The sequence below is a fragment of the Primulina eburnea genome, unplaced genomic scaffold, assembly GCF_022965805.1.
Source record: "Primulina eburnea isolate SZY01 unplaced genomic scaffold, ASM2296580v1 ctg462_ERROPOS2638552, whole genome shotgun sequence".
Classification (NCBI taxonomy): domain Eukaryota; kingdom Viridiplantae; phylum Streptophyta; class Magnoliopsida; order Lamiales; family Gesneriaceae; genus Primulina; species Primulina eburnea.
The window spans coordinates 202,165-218,165 of record NW_027331273.1 but is presented as its reverse complement, the minus strand read 5'-3'; the positions used below and the strand labels follow the sequence as shown (position 1 = coordinate 218,165).

At 37.4% G+C, this 16,001-nt stretch overlaps 2 protein-coding genes across 2 annotated transcripts; both read left to right on the top strand.

Annotated features, from left to right (window-relative positions):
• Positions 1-6,909: 6,909 nt before the first annotated feature.
• Positions 6,910-9,621, top strand: LOC140821224 (pentatricopeptide repeat-containing protein At2g30100, chloroplastic-like). Its single transcript, XM_073181656.1, has 2 exons — positions 6,910-7,931; positions 8,662-9,621. Exons 1-2 carry the CDS (start codon positions 7,194-7,196, stop codon positions 9,433-9,435), a joined length of 1,512 nt encoding a protein of 503 aa, XP_073037757.1. The 5' UTR covers positions 6,910-7,193; the 3' UTR covers positions 9,436-9,621.
• Positions 9,622-10,251: 630 nt separating this feature from the next.
• LOC140821226 (uncharacterized) lies at positions 10,252-15,239 on the top strand. Its single transcript, XM_073181658.1, has 9 exons — positions 10,252-10,497; positions 10,868-11,072; positions 11,154-11,244; positions 11,753-11,898; positions 12,301-12,544; positions 13,178-13,282; positions 13,362-13,544; positions 13,846-14,047; positions 14,705-15,239. Exons 1-9 carry the CDS (start codon positions 10,323-10,325, stop codon positions 15,196-15,198), a joined length of 1,845 nt encoding a protein of 614 aa, XP_073037759.1. The 5' UTR covers positions 10,252-10,322; the 3' UTR covers positions 15,199-15,239.
• Positions 15,240-16,001: the final 762 nt, after the last annotated feature.

Sequence of the window (16,001 nt, the reverse complement as noted above, 5' to 3'; positions counted from 1 at the left end):
TGCGTAATCGGTTTAGCAATACTTGAGAAATCTTTAATAAATCGTCGGTAATATCCTGCCAAACCCATAAAACTGCGTATCTCTGGTACAGATGTCGATCGAGGACAACTGATCACGGCTTCAACCTTACTGGGATCAACAGAAATACCGTCTCTGGATATAATGTGACCCAGAAATACCACCTGTCTCAACCAAAATTCACATTTCGACAGTTTAGCATACAGTTTCTCAGCCCTCAGAATTTTCAGCACAGTTCTCAAATGCTCGGCATGTTCAATCATATTATTCGAATAAATCAAGATATCATCAATGAATATAATAACGAAATCATCAAGATATCTCTGGAATATACGGTTCATCAGACCCATAAACACAGCTGGAGCATTCGTCAAACCAAACTGCATGACAATAAACTCATAATGTCCATACCTGGTTCTGAACGCTGTCTTCGAGATATCAGAATCCCTGACTCCCAGCTGGTGATATCCAGATCTCAGATCGATCTTGGAATATACAGAAGAACCCTGCAACTGATCAAATAAATCATCAATACGAGGCAAGAGATATTTATTCTTTATCGTCGCTTTGTTCAGTTGCCGGTAGTCGATACAGAGTCTCATCGAACCGTCTTTCTTTCTCACAAACAGTACTGGAGCACCCCAAGGAGACACACTCGGTCTGATATACCCTTTGGTAAGTAAATCCTCCGACTGTTCTTTCAACTCAATCGGTGTCATTCTGTACGGAGCTTTCGAAATCGGAACTGTACCTGATATCAACTCAATGCTGAAGTTTATCTCTCGAATCGGGGGCAAACCCGGAATCTAATCTGGGAAGACATCAGCAAACTCACAAACCACTGGCAAATCCGCCAATGATGGACTCGATTTCAGTAAATCAACTGAATAAACAAGGAATCCCTCCGCTCCTTTCTGTAACAATCGATTCATAGATAATACGGATATCAAAGGAATTCTAGATCGAGAAACCTTACCGTATAATTTCCACTCATCAGCCATATCCAGTCTGAACTTCACAATCTTGTGGAAACAATCAAAAGTAGCTCTGTACTTGGTCAACATATCGATACCGATAATACAGTCAAAATCAGAAAACACAAGCACAATACAGTCTAACTCAATCTCATGCCCATCATACTGTAGCATACAATGTTTCACAGACTTCACTGATATCAAACATGTCCCCAAAGGAGAAGAGATAGACACTACAGCAGATAATGACTCAATAGGCAAAGAATGCATTAATGCAAATCGCTCAGATATGAATGTATGTGATGCACCAGGATAACCAGAAATAAAACAGTTACCTGCAACAACATCATCTGGTGCGTCCTGAGCCTGTTCTTCTGTCAAAGCAAATACTCCGGCCTGCTGTCTAGGAGGCTGCTAACTGTCTGACTACCTCCTGGCCTCTGCTGTGACTGAGATGGTGCTGGCTGGAATGAATTAACAGCACCTGATCGTCTATCAATCTGTGCCGCTGATACAGATGATTCGGCACCCTGTGATCTCTGAGAATCTCTCTGTGGGCAAACTCTAGCAAAATTTCCCTGCTTTCTGCAGATACGGCAACTGCCAAACACTCCTCGGCACAGCTCTGTGGCATGTTTCCCTCCACAAGTGCTGCAGTAGGCTCCTGTATAACTCTGGCTCTGACCGATCTGTTTCGAGCCACTAGAACTGGATGAACTGCTTCCAGATCTCTTAAATTTCTTCCCTCTGGATTTCAGGAAATCTTTCTTTCCCCCACTGCTACTGCCACTCTCAAATCGGGGAGGTGGTTGTTGTGGTCTCGGTGCTGAAGGCACAAATGAAGCTCCTTTCTGTCTCATCAGACCGGCTTCGGCTCCCTTGGCTCTATTCAAGGCATCAGTAAAATTGTTCGGTTGCCCCGTATTCACCAATGTAAATATTTCAGGATTAAGGCCATTAATAAACTGATCAACAACAGCTTCTTCGTTTTCAGCCACATGTGGTGCAAATCTCAACAAAGTAGAGAACTTGGCCACATACTCCTCAATGTTCAGCTGGCCCTGTCTCAAATTTGCAAACTCTACTCCCTTGTCCTTTCTATAAGACACTGGAAAGAATCTCTGATAAAATTCGGTTCTAAAGACATTCCAGGTAATAGTCATACCTCGATGCTCCAATACTCTCTTCGTCGTAATCCACCAGTTCTTTGCAACGTCATGCAACTGGTGTCCAATCAGTTTCACTCTCCTCTCATCGGTGTAATCCAAACAGCATCTCAATGTCATCTAGCCAACTCTCACATCCACTGAAGTCTCAGTACCTTTCAGAGTCGGTGGATAGAACGACTGAAATCTCTTCAGCAACGTTTCCATCGGTGTTGTTGTCACATCCATTGGAGGATTCGAAGTGCTACCCTGTTCTGGTATTCTTAGAGGAGGTATATCTGATTATCAAAAAGGTTAGCAACCAAATACAACAAATCTGTTTCAGTCCTCCTCCGATCATCTTACTGCTGATCAAGAATCGGTTCTGATTCATTCTCAATAACACATGTTTCCAAATCAAGTCAGATAAACAGATAAACATGCATTATAAAGCAGTAGAACATGCTAGCAATCAAAAGCAGGAAAGAAAACTTAATCTACCCCTCTCACTAGCTCCTATCTCAGTCTAAAGGATCTATCGCTCTAATACCACCTGTTGTGGGGACCCGGACGCTAATTCATTTCTTAATCGTCTGTGGGAATAATTAATTCAATTATAATAAACAGGGTCTAAATTTTTTTTATACAAATGTCAAATGCGGAACATAATGGAACTCATTCGAATATATACATCGAAAAACAAAGTACAAGTCTTGTACACTATACACTCATTTAAAACTAAGGTTTAACGACTACATATCAAGTTTTCAAACCCTATCTAGAATCCAAGTCCGTAGTCTCCACTCCAATCACGATCTCTCTCTTCATCTCCTCGACCCTGATCCTGTCCCACCTGTTGTCATGCACACATACAAACACGACAACAGCCGGATAACTCCGGTGAGAAATACATCCCAGTATAAATCAACGATACATGCGATCATATAATCAATATAAAGCATGAAACAGATATCAGTAATATGAATCAAAATCTGAAAGAATAATTCAATATAAATCTGTAAATCAACTCATGACTCCATATCTCAGACTAGACTCATTCCTAGTCTACGGATCCCGGTTTCTAGATGTTGGCATCCTATATCGAATTTCAGTAAAAGAAGTAAATCCACCTCTAATCAAACATCGATATAAACCAAACATCCGGTGCCTTGACCTATCCGTCACAGACTTTAACATCTCCGCCAATCACTATTCAATGACAATGTGCAATGGGTCAGTGACGATTCCATCACCATCAGGCCCGTCTATCAAAAGACCAATCGTCTAATACATGCTTTCTATAAATAAATAGAACAAGCAAATCAATCTAAATCAATGCACACAATAACAATAAGTATGTGGTTTAGGGAAACTCAAGTATATCACACTCGAGTCATTCTCCCGGTTCGACATTGATACCTTTCTTTAATAGCAGTTCTGACAACATTCAAGTCTAGAATTTGAAGTCTGTCAATACTCAATCTAGCAATGACAATATCAAGAAGTACAATATCAATATACTGCTCAAATCAATACCGAATCTGATCAATCTGAATCTAACTCAAAATCAACGGCATAACGGAACAATCTGAATATCCTCGTCCATTACTCATAATCAATAACAACACCAATCTGATATCAAATCTCAATCATATCCAATCAGAAATTCATAACAATTTCATATGGTATCCACTCTTCAATCCGATTTCGATTATACGATGTCTAACATGTCAAGAACATCATATATGAATCATATCCGATTCTGGCAATATCATAATTTCAAGACATATAAAAACTTAATAAAACTTACGTCCAGTTGTAGCCTGCATCGATAGGAACACAGTACTGAAGTCGGATTCAAAATCGGACGGGCACATCTTGTACAATCACAATTCACAGCTATAAAGAAGCTAGAGAAGTTTCTGATCGATTATTGCAAAATTCTGAAGAATGAAACGAGTTTACACATTATATTGCATGAGAAGGCTAGGTGGCTCATTCTATGCCCAGCACGTCTCGTGCATATGCGCGACCTGTCTCGACGCATATGCGTAAGACAATATGTCTCGGCGCGTCCTTCACACGGCAGCTCGCGCATATGCACGCCCTCATTCGGCGCATATGCGCGAGGTCCTTCACAATTCTTCACAACTATCGAGTACCCTCACGGACATGCGCGGATCCATATCGCGCATATGCGCGGGGTCCTCTGCCTACCTCGCGCATATGCGCCCGGAAAGGTCGCGCATATGCGCGAGGTCTTTTCCTCGCACATAATTCCAACTTCTTTCCGACTTCCCCGGTCTGATCCGTTCTGTCTATAATCACATCAATTAATCAATTAATCATTTCAAATTAACAACACCACAAATCTCGGGCATTAAAATATTTTTCGTACGCAAACCTCAATAAATCTTCGTCACTGTGACCACTTCGATATGAACTGTAAACAATATTATAATTTGCGTTGAATCGATATACCTTCTTTTGGATTGTATTGTGTTAATGTGACCGTATAACATTTTCACTTCTGGTGTTTGAACCTGGGGGACAATTCTCATTATAGTAGCTTGCAACACGTCCCCAAAAGCATCCGTCTTTTGATCATTGCCATATATTGGATCATCGCTGATAGTGACAAAACTTCTCGCTAAGACCTCATCTTCAATCTGTATCCAACTTGAACTCTTTCTTGAACACTCAGCATTTGAAACCGCTTTTTCTAGATTGACCACCTCAATTGGGGATTCACGATCGGAAAAGTTGTGTCTCCGAGACAAAATTCGGAGTTGCAGGTTCAGTCGACATCGAAGATGTGAAAGACATAACATTTTTGTGTGGGTTACTATATCCATGAACAACCGGCAGCGTGAAATACAGTTGACTCATGTTTTGCAAATATTCGGCAGGAAGCGGTTGATATGGACCTCAAGGGGAATAATTCAGATGATTCATAGAATTTCCAAAACCTTGGAAATTTTGAAGATTTTTGGGAGGAAACGTCATATTTGGAAATAGATGTGGGTATTGATAATTTGGTGGAATTTGTGGATTTTGGGAAAATGGATATTTTTGCGGGTTATTTGTAGAATTCAAGAAATTTGTAAAAAATACCTTATTATTTTAATCAATTTCGGATAGAAAATAAGATTTTTGGAACTTAAAAAAAATAGATGGGAGAATATTACAGAGTAGAATTGGAGAGTGTAGTGAGTTGTAATGAAAATATGTGTACATATTTGTGGGAATTAATAGAAGAGTATTAAAACTAGCCGTTATATAGCCGTTACAAATTTTTTGGATTTTTTATAATTTAATTCAAATTTAATTAAATATTTAAAAAATAGAAAATTTACAACGGTTACAAATGAAAATAAAAAGATTTAAAAAAAATAAATCCATCTGTTAAGAAAAATGCAAAATTTTAAAAAAATTATTTCAAATACGCATGAGCCGCCCCACGTGTTTTGTGGCGCGTGCAAAACGGTCAATAAAAGTAAGAAAATGTCAAAATGGAAAATAAAACGTCTAGAGGCAAAACGGTCATTTTACACTTGGGTAATACGAAAAAGATTTACAGCGTCCCGAGGGATCATAGTGCATGCTAAAGATATAAATTGATGATTTTGATGAAAATATGATTTTTTTATGATTTATGGTAAATCTGTGTAATTTTTACTGTTAAACATGTTATTTTTGAAAGTCATGATATTTATGCTCTAAAAAGAAACGGAAAAATATTTTTGTGAGATGTGAATTGAATGTGACATTGATGAAAATATGATTTTTTATGATTTATGGTAAAACTTTGTAATTTTTACTGTGTCATGATATTTTATGCTCTAAAAAGAAAAGGAAAAATATTTTTGAGGGATATGAATTGACTGTGACAAATGATAGAGGATATGTGGGGGATCGGTTTTCATAAGAAACAATGAACTTACAATTTTATGAGATGTCGTAAGGGAAAATACCCCAGAGGGAGCCTTTTACGGGAAAATACCCCAGAGAGAGCTTAACTATCGTATTTCCATGACGGTTCCTAGTGCCCGTCCCCATGGACCATGTGGAGTTGAAGACTTATCAGTCGACCAGATGATAAATGCTAGTCACTTTCGAAGATCAAACTTCACCCAAAATAATAAAAGATTGAAAGCTCTACGATTAAATGATTTTACGATTTATTTATGCTTAAAACTATTTTAAATAAGTATGCTTTTAATGCTTGTGATTGTATTCGTATTATTTGCTACTCATGTTTAGAACGTGCTGAGTCATTAGTCTCACTAGATTTGAATGTTGCATGATTTGATGATATGAGGAGGTGCTAACGTTTGAGTGGATTAAGTACGGCAGTACACTTCCGAGGGACATTTTGTTTTAGGCATTAGCTTGATAGATAAAAGATTCAAAAGATTATTGTTAAAGAATTTAGTAAAGATTTTTATGCATTATTTAGATGTTAGTTAATATTTTTAAAGGTTGATGTAGGATTTTTAGTTATTAGATGATTAAACGTTTTTTTTCTGTTTAATTTTCAAAACAGAGTTTCAAGTTTAAATGGATTTTTTAAAATGCTGATTTTTAGTTGATTAATTAATATATGAAAATATGTCTCCATTATCCGTAAGCTTCCACGGTCAGCATATATTCATTTTGTGGCTTCAAAGTTAGCGCTGAGAGATTCATTTTACCCACCGTCGTTTCTTTTTCTTCTTTTTTGAGTCTGACACACACACACACATATATATACATACAACATATATATATATATATATATATATATATATATATATATTTATATATAAAAGTCGCTTTCTGTTTACTCCATCACATACACAGATGGGTTGGTAGGATCGTTCCGGAGTTTCATCTCCCTCTAATGATTAAGCTTGGAACTGCGTTGTTTAATCTGAATTTCGGAGGATAGACCGGCCAGGGAATTATCAAGAATTGGATTTGAAATTTACTACGAGAGCTTGACCGCCATATTCGTTTCCCCAATTTTGCTCTGCCAACATCAACCATTTCTTGTAACCGATTTTCTAGAAAAAACATGTCGTCTGTTAGTGGGATTACTGCCATCAGCGACTTGGGTCTCACTTTTTGTTCCTCTTCGAGTCGTCGTATTTCTCTTGCGACCCCGAAGCCCAGCAAGCTCAAATTTCGATCTTTTGCCAGACTTTCGAGCTCCGACAACGCTGCTTCTTTATTCACGAGAAGAAACAAGCTTCAAGATCTCGGAATCTTGAAGTCGGTTCAATTGGACATGTTTGTCACAAGCGATGGCGAAGAGGAAATGAGTGAAGGGTTTTTCGAAGCAATCGAGGAACTGGAGCGAATGGTTCGGGAACCATCGGATGTTCTTGAGGAATTGAACGATAAATTGTCGGCCCGTGAGTTGCAGCTAGTCTTGGTGTACTTTGCGCAGGAGGGGAGGGATTCTTGGTGTGCGTTGGAGGTGTTTGAGTGGCTGAAAAAGGAGAATAAAGTCGACAAGGAGACGCTGGAGTTGATGGTATCAATCATGTGTACTTGGGTGAAGAAGTTGATAGAGGAGAAGAACAAGGTAGAAGATGTGGTTGATCTCTTGGTAGATATGGATTGCGTTGGCTTGAAGACCAATTTTAGTATGACTGAGAAGGTTATTTCATTGTATTGGGAAGCTGGGGAGAAGGAAGACACAGTTTTGTTTGTTAAAGAGGTGTTGAGAAGAGGGATTTCCTCCTTTCCTGATGGAGAATCCGAGGGGAATAAGGGCGGCCCGGCAGGATACCTTGCATGGAAGATGATGGTAATTGCTAATACCTTGATAACTATGTTCTTGTTTTACTGTTTTGGATCAGCAATCACACTCTTATGTTGTTTTATATTTCATCTATCGTTTATGATGAATGCTTTTAGTTTGCATCGCCATGTTACTCCAACGGTTCTTGTTTTCTTGTTTTATGTTATTGAATTGAAATGGGTAGATAGTTGTGACTCGGCTGTCCTTTCTTTTTCTGTGCCTTGTAGTTGTTGCCTTGTTTGTGGTTTTGCTGGGTGGGCTGGATTTTCGTTCATGTAGTTGCTGAATTAATTTAGGGAAATTGATTTTATGGTTGAATGATTTAGAAAATAAAAAATGCACCGATCACTTGTTTGGGTCGTCTATATCGATTTCTTCCTCTTCGCTAATGTGCCCCAAAGTATGGTGACATGATTATATGTATCCCATACTGCTAAATATGCATTGCCACCAATTAACTTTTTCCTAGGAATTCATCAATCTCTCAAATTTTGGATGAACTGCTTTTGGCCAGAAAAGGCGTGTGCAAGACTTCCTGTGATTTTAAACCTGTTGTTAATAAACTCTTGTCCTCTAATGATGTAATGTACCTGCGTGGATGTTATGTGACCTAAATGCCGTCTCTTCCATCATGTGTATGCTGTAATTCATGGATATTCTCATAGTTTCTTCGCACGTTGTTCATTTATTTATGATGGTCTTTTCTTAACACTATCGAGATGCCTTTGTCGTTTAGGAGGAGGGTAAATATGTGGATGCTGCCAAATTCGTGATTCACCTTAGAGAATCTGGTTTGAAGCCAGAGATATATAGTTATTTGATAGCAATGACTGCTCTGGTCAAAGAGCTTAACGAATTTGCTAAAGCTTTACGCAAGCTAAAGGGCTACACCAAGACTGGTCTGATCGCTCAACTAAATTCGGAACATGTTAGCCTCATGGAGAAGTATCAAGAAGATCTGTTGGCTTATGGGCTCCTTTTATCTAATTGGGTTGTTGAAGAGGGAGGCCCCTCGTTTCTTGGAATGGTACATGAGAGACTTCTGGCTATGTACGTCTGTGCTGGGCGTGGAGGTGAGGCAGAGCAACAGTTATGGGAAATGAAGCTCATCGGTAAGGAGGCTGATGCTGATATTTATGACATTGTGTTGGCTATTTGTGCTTCGCAAAAAGAGGCCGGTTCTGTAAGTCGGTTGCTTACTCGTATGGAGGTTGGCAGTTCTTTGAGGAGAAAAAAAACGTTATCTTGGTTGTTGAGAGGTTACATTAAAGGTGGTCATTTCAAGAATGCTGCTGATACAGTTATGAAAATGCTCGACCAAAGTTTGTATCCAGAATTCTTGGACAGAGCAGCTGTGCTTCAGGGGTTAAGCAGAGGGATTCAACAGCCAGGAAATGTGGATACTTACCTTACACTTTGTAAGCGTCTATCGGATGCTAATCTGATCGGCCCATGTCTCGTATATATTCACATGCGAAGATATAAGCTCTGGATTGTAAAAATGCTTTAAAAACAGTGGAAAAAGCTAGGAAAACCGCAAATCTGGTGAAGGTATAGTAGCATCGAGCTGTGACTTCTGTGGATGTTAAAATCTGCATACGCTGTATAGAGTAGATTTTGTAACACCTTGTATACGTTATCTGTGAGTATGATGAATGTCAACTCCTATCAGGAATAAGGTTATATGTATATACATTTCATAAATCATACACTGCACGATCATCTTTAGGTATATGTTTTTAAAAGTTTTTAAACAGCTAAATGCTGGTCTTTTCGGTGATCGTCAAATTTTTGTTTTTGGATACCATGATCCAAAGAATGTAGATACGCAAGTCTTGTATATAATTTTTGTTGGATCCAAATATAAGGCCGAGGTTTATAGTTGTTACCTGTCCATGCACAATGGGTAAATTTTTGAGCTAACGTAATAATTTGAAAATCACGCAAATTATGAAGATTATATTTAACAAGTTCGTTTGAAAAATTGTTAATAGGATAAATCAAATTCTTGATCATTTGATCAAACGTTTATTTACTCACTAACTCGATCAAATGTTTATTTACTCACTAACTCGACATTTTTTTTGACTCATTCGCTCTTTTAGTTTTGTACAAAATAGTAGGCGGTTTGAGTGGTGAAACTGAAAATGTTACATGTCGTGGCATATAAATTTGTGCGACATTATTATCCTTTTTAATTAAAAAACGAACGGTACCAAAGAGACGACTTCAGCAACTATGAGGAAAAAACAGAAACGATAGAACACGATTTTAGCTTAGCAGAAAACGCGACACTGCCTACCTACTAATTCGGTTTCCCACAAAGCCGTTGAGAAACAAGCAACTTCGTATGTTATCGTCGCCTCCTCGTTCCAGCTGAATCAACCTTTTGGTCCTATGGATATCAGCTTATCTACTGCCATGGGCTGCATTTACAAGGACCCTAATGCTCCAGTTGAAGTTAGAGTCAAAGACCTTCTCTCTCGGATGACTCTCCCTGAAAAGCTTGGCCAAATGACGCAGATCGAACGAAGTGTAGCCTCCCCTTATGCCATCAAAGACCTCTCTATAGGTCTGACATACCTTTTTACGCTTTTCTTGTATTGCTGATGAATCATGGCAAATGGGCTTCAAGTATATCTTATTTTCAGCACCTTAATTGGGTTTCAATTGTTTTAGTTTACTAGCTTAATCATGGAGTATACAAAATTTAAGTTTGTATATGGTTCAATCACTATGCTTGAAGGTAAAGTTTCGACTTTGATTATATCTTGTTTTTGGGTTGGCGCACGTTGTTTTTATGTTACGCACTAAGGGATCGTTTGTATTTGTTTCTGCATATACCAAGAATTTGTAATCAGATATGGTAGATATTTTAGGACTTTCAATACCAGTTACCTTATGTTTGACGTTGATTGCATTTGTATGTCTGGTCGGTGCAGGTAGCATACTGAGTGTTGGTGGAAGTGGACCATTCGAGAATGCTAAATCTTTAGATTGGGCAGAAATGTCAAATAATTTCCAGAAGTTGGCATTGGAATCTCGGCTCGGGATTCCTCTGTTGTATGGGACTGATGCTGTTCATGGTAATAACAATGTGTATGGTGCAACCATTTTTCCTCACAACATAGGCCTTGGAGCCACCAGGTCACTCGCTATTGAATCATGAAACCATTTATATTCTTAATGATGTTCGCATAGCTTAAAAATGTTATGACATTCATATAGAGATTCTGATTTGGCTCGGAGGATTGGGGCTGCTACAGCAATTGAAGTAAGGGCAAGTGGGGTTCACTATACTTTTGCTCCATGTGTTGCTGTAAGTTTCCGTAGTTTCAGTATTTTATGAGTCTTACTTTCGTTGCCAATGCTTTTGCATTCATTATTATATAAGATCTTGGAGAAAGTTAATTAGATAAAAAAATGAAAACTTCTCAATCTGAAGTCATACTTTTTAGACCTTTCAAATGTATGGATATGATGGGAAATGTAGAAAGTGTTTGATGTGTATCATAAGTTTCATATTTTAATCTTTTTGCCTCATTTAATTTTAATCACCAAAGAAATATTTTTTTGGGCATTTGTATTAGTCAATCTAAGATCTAAACATAACATAATCATACTTTGTATTCTATTTTTGTCCTTACTTTTCTTATTTGACTGGAATAGTGGAACTCAAATTAATTTTCTAAAATTTTTGAAATGAGGAAAAGTTGAATATCACAGCAAATATAATAATCTAAACTGGATGATTAGTTTCTGATCATTCATGGGTGGTTGGTCATTCTGTATTAGTTTGTCTTCATGTTTTAAGATGATTTTTACAGGTGTGTAGGGATCCTAGATGGGGACGATCCTATGAAAGTTACGGTGAAGACACTCAAATTGTTAAAAACATGACCTCGATCATCACGGGTTTGCAAGGAGAACCACCCCATGGACATCCTATTGGTTACCCATTTATGGCTGGGAGGTAAAGGAACTTCAATCTATGCACCTGTATGAACCTTGCTGTGTTGTAAATAGTATCACATGATGTCAAAATTATTTTGGATTTTCTTTGAATATTCTTTCTGATATTGGATCTTTATTTCATAAGTAGTTCAATCTTGGAAGGTATACAAATTTGATGTGGAAAATTGTGATATCTTACTGGAGAGATCGTCCTTCTCAATGTTGTCTCAATATGGTAGCGAAATCTAATAGATCTTGTACTTTTAGTAGAGCACAGATGGATACTGGAGATATTATATCAATAAATTGTCTTCTTTCTGTTGTATCGCTTCATCTAGATCCTGTTTCCCTTGAAATTTTTTTGTCATCGACTTTGCTTCTTTTATCTCGTGACTTGACTGATCAGTGTGTTAAACTCCAGAAAAAATGTTGTTGCATGTGCAAAGCATTTTGTAGGAGATGGTGGCACCAAGAATGGTATAAACGAGGGAGATACCATAGTATCATATGATGAACTAGAGAGGATCCACATGGCTCCTTACCTTGATTGTATTTCTCAGGGAGTATGTACTATCATGGCATCCTACTCTAGCTGGAACGGAGAAAAATTACATAGTAACCATTTTCTTCTTACTCGGATCTTGAAAGAGAAGCTTGGATTTAAGGTAGGCTGATGGATTCTATGAGTATCCCAAGCTAAGCCCCTTTTACAATTTGTGGAAACCAGGTTTATTTATTTTGTGTCCGGAGACTGGTATTGATTATAAATTTCTGTCGGTCTCTATCTTTGATATTTGTTTTACCATAACCGCCATTCTTTTCAGAACTTTTGCTACGAAGAGGAGTGAAAAAAATGTTTGTTGCTCAATTTAACCCCTAAACATAAGCCCGTGATTGTCAGAATGAGACATTGACAGATGGACATGACACGAGGCAAAATAATTTTTTATAACTTTTAAGGAAAATATGGACGGGACAAGAATTCTGTACATGTGTCTCTCTGTTGAATTGATGCTTGGAACCATTTTAGTTACTCAATGCATTTGAGTTCATGTGGTCGACAGTGAGATTGGGTATAAAATACGAAACTAAAGATTTGAGATTTACAAAGTGCAAGTAAAGGCACAAATTTGGATTTTAAAGAGAGAAATTACAACGAAATCACAAATACAATAGTTGCAATATCTCAATACATCCTCGCTATTTCCTTTTTTGGCTTGCTATGATTTACCTTACTCAGTAATTCTGTCGAGTTAGCTTAATTTCCACAAACAATGAAGGGTGAGACTCTCTTGCAGGGATTTGTCATTTCTGACTCTGAAGGGCTGGACCGGCTTTCAAGTCCTCATGGATCCAACTACAGGCAGAGCATTCTGTCAGCAGTCAGTGCAGGAGTTGATATGGTAAAGGATCCCCGTCCGTTGAAATTTTAACCCAGTCTATAACAATAAACATTGTAACGTTTTTTGTGTGTTTCACCAGGTGATGGTGCCTTATCGGTTTCAATTATTTCTGGAAGATTTGATGCATCTGGTGAATTCAGGTGAGATCCCAATTGCTAGAATCAATGATGCGGTTGAAAGAATTCTGAGAGTAAAGTTCGTTTCTGGCCTCTTTGAACATTCCATGAGTGATGAATCTTTGCTCGATTCAGTTAATTGTGAGGTGAGCTTAACAATTTTTTGTGCTTTTATATGTCCTGTTCTGATATATGCAAACGTGATTAAAGTATGAAATTCTTCACTCATGGACTCCGTACAGGTTGACTTTGCTTCTTGGCACACATTTAAAGGTGAAAGTTTTATGATAATGTTTTTTAAAAAAATAAAAGATTAAAAAAACATGCTATATATTAAACTCGTTTTTGGCTGAACTTTTAATTAAAAAGACGCTTAAAAGGGAATCGAGTATAAAAAAAATTTGATCGTTGCTTGAAAGACTTAAATATAGTTCATTATTGTGTCAGTCACACAAGGTAATAGCACGTGAAGCGGTTCGAAAGTCATTAGTTCTGTTAAAGAATGGAAAGGATCTGAAGAAACCATTTCTTCCACTGGACCGAAACGCCAAACGAATTCTTGTAGTTGGAAAGCATGCTGATGATCTGGGATATCAATGTGGGGGATGGACTGCAACATGGGAGGGGAAAAGCGGTAGAATTACGACTGGTAAGTCATTTTGGGGATTCATTCATCTCCAAATAAAGCACAAGGGACACAAACTACTATTGCCCATTATATTGGTCTTGAATACCATTCAACAATTTGCATCTTGTTCTGCTTCTATAGTACCTGCATTCTTTTATCTCAAATTCTTCCGGTATAAATTGAATTTCTCTTCCATGTGGGCAAATCATGAAAGGAATTTAACTTCTTTCTTATTCAAAATTATATTTATTTGATTTGGAATCCGTTTGCTTTTCAAATAAATAATCAAGAACAGTTTGAAATTTGGCGTCTTATGGTCATAATTCCAAAATATATCAAAGATTGCTCATCCATAATTATTTTCTTTGGAACATGGTTCTCACTTAGTGTTAGATAGCAGAGGAATCGAACTAGTTTTTGAATTTAGCTCAATTTGAACAGAAATTATCAGCAGCATCGACATACTTTGCTTGGTTATGTGTCGTACTAGTGCGCTTTTGTGCACGTAGGCTAATATCTGGGTGTGATATTGAGTGTAATCAATACTTATACCGGTCAGATCTAGATCATGAGTATTTCATCTTAGATTCAATTTTAAATTTTTTTTAACAAAAATCAAATTATGCCTGAATTCAAACTTCAAGACTACAACTTTATAGTTCACTATGTTCATGACAGGGACTACCATTTTGGATGCTATAAAAAACGCTGTTGGGCCTGAAACAGAAGTGATATACGAACAAAATCCATCTGCATCCACCTTAATTGGAAGGAATTACTCTTTCGCGATTGTGGTTGTGGGCGAAGGTCCATACGTGGAATCTGGTGGCGACAGTAAAGATCTCAAAATTCATTTCAATGGTGCCGAGCTAATAAGTCTTGTTTCTGAAGCCATTCCCACGTTAATAATCTTGATATCCGGTAGGCCTTTGGCTTTAGAACCTCGGATTTTGGAGAAGATGACTGCCCTTGTTGCTGCATGGTTACCGGGAAGTGAAGCAACCGGGATTGCTGATGTTATCTTTGGAGATCATGAGTTCCAAGGACGACTCCCGGTCACCTGGTTTAAAAATGTCGCACAAATTCCTAGTAACGCCGAAGATGAGTCATATGATCCTCTGTTTCCTGTTGGTTTCGGTTTAACAAGCAAAAATGAAGTTCTGATGTGTTAGTTTGGTCTTTGAGCCATCTCAATCTTTCATAAGCCATAACGCCAAATTAGTTGGGACTGGCTGGTAGCATAAATTTTTCTTCTTCATTGTGCTATTTTTTAAATAAGAAATTAAACTCGCTTAATTCATATTAATTGAAATAAAATTGAATTATAATTTTATTAAGCATGGAATAGGAATACTAAAGTTCAGAGGCTGATTCTGATTATATTATTTTATTTTCGGTATGAGAATCAGACTCCACTACACTCAACTGGGTGGGCGTGGGGTCGGGTCGGGTATTCTCGGGTTACAAAAATGTCTCTTTTGTTTTCATTTTTTGTTAATATTTATTTCTTTAATTATTCATTAAATAAAAATTTGAAACTTTGAAAAAATGCGGTCTTTAATTTATGTCGGGTACTACAATCGACACCAACCTAAACCCGATTTTGTTAAAAGAATAACAGACCTGAACCCGTACCAGAACACCAAATTCTATGTATTTTGATGTGTTGAAATATTATAAAATGTTAAAATATGAATGATTTTGTACAAAGTTTAAAGCTGTTATATCACTACATATTTTAATTACCATACTAATATTATTATTTATTAATGATATTATACTATATTAAAAAATATAGTAATACTAATTTAATAAGGAATTAGGATCATAGTGTTTTATTTTTGTGTGTGTTTAGTACCATGAAATTTGGTGGGATTAGAATTGGAAGTAACATTTTAGCATTGGAAAAGATAGTGATGTTTATAAAAAGAGTGGTACCTGCCGAAGGGTGGGGATATGTTTTGGGAGGTAAGCC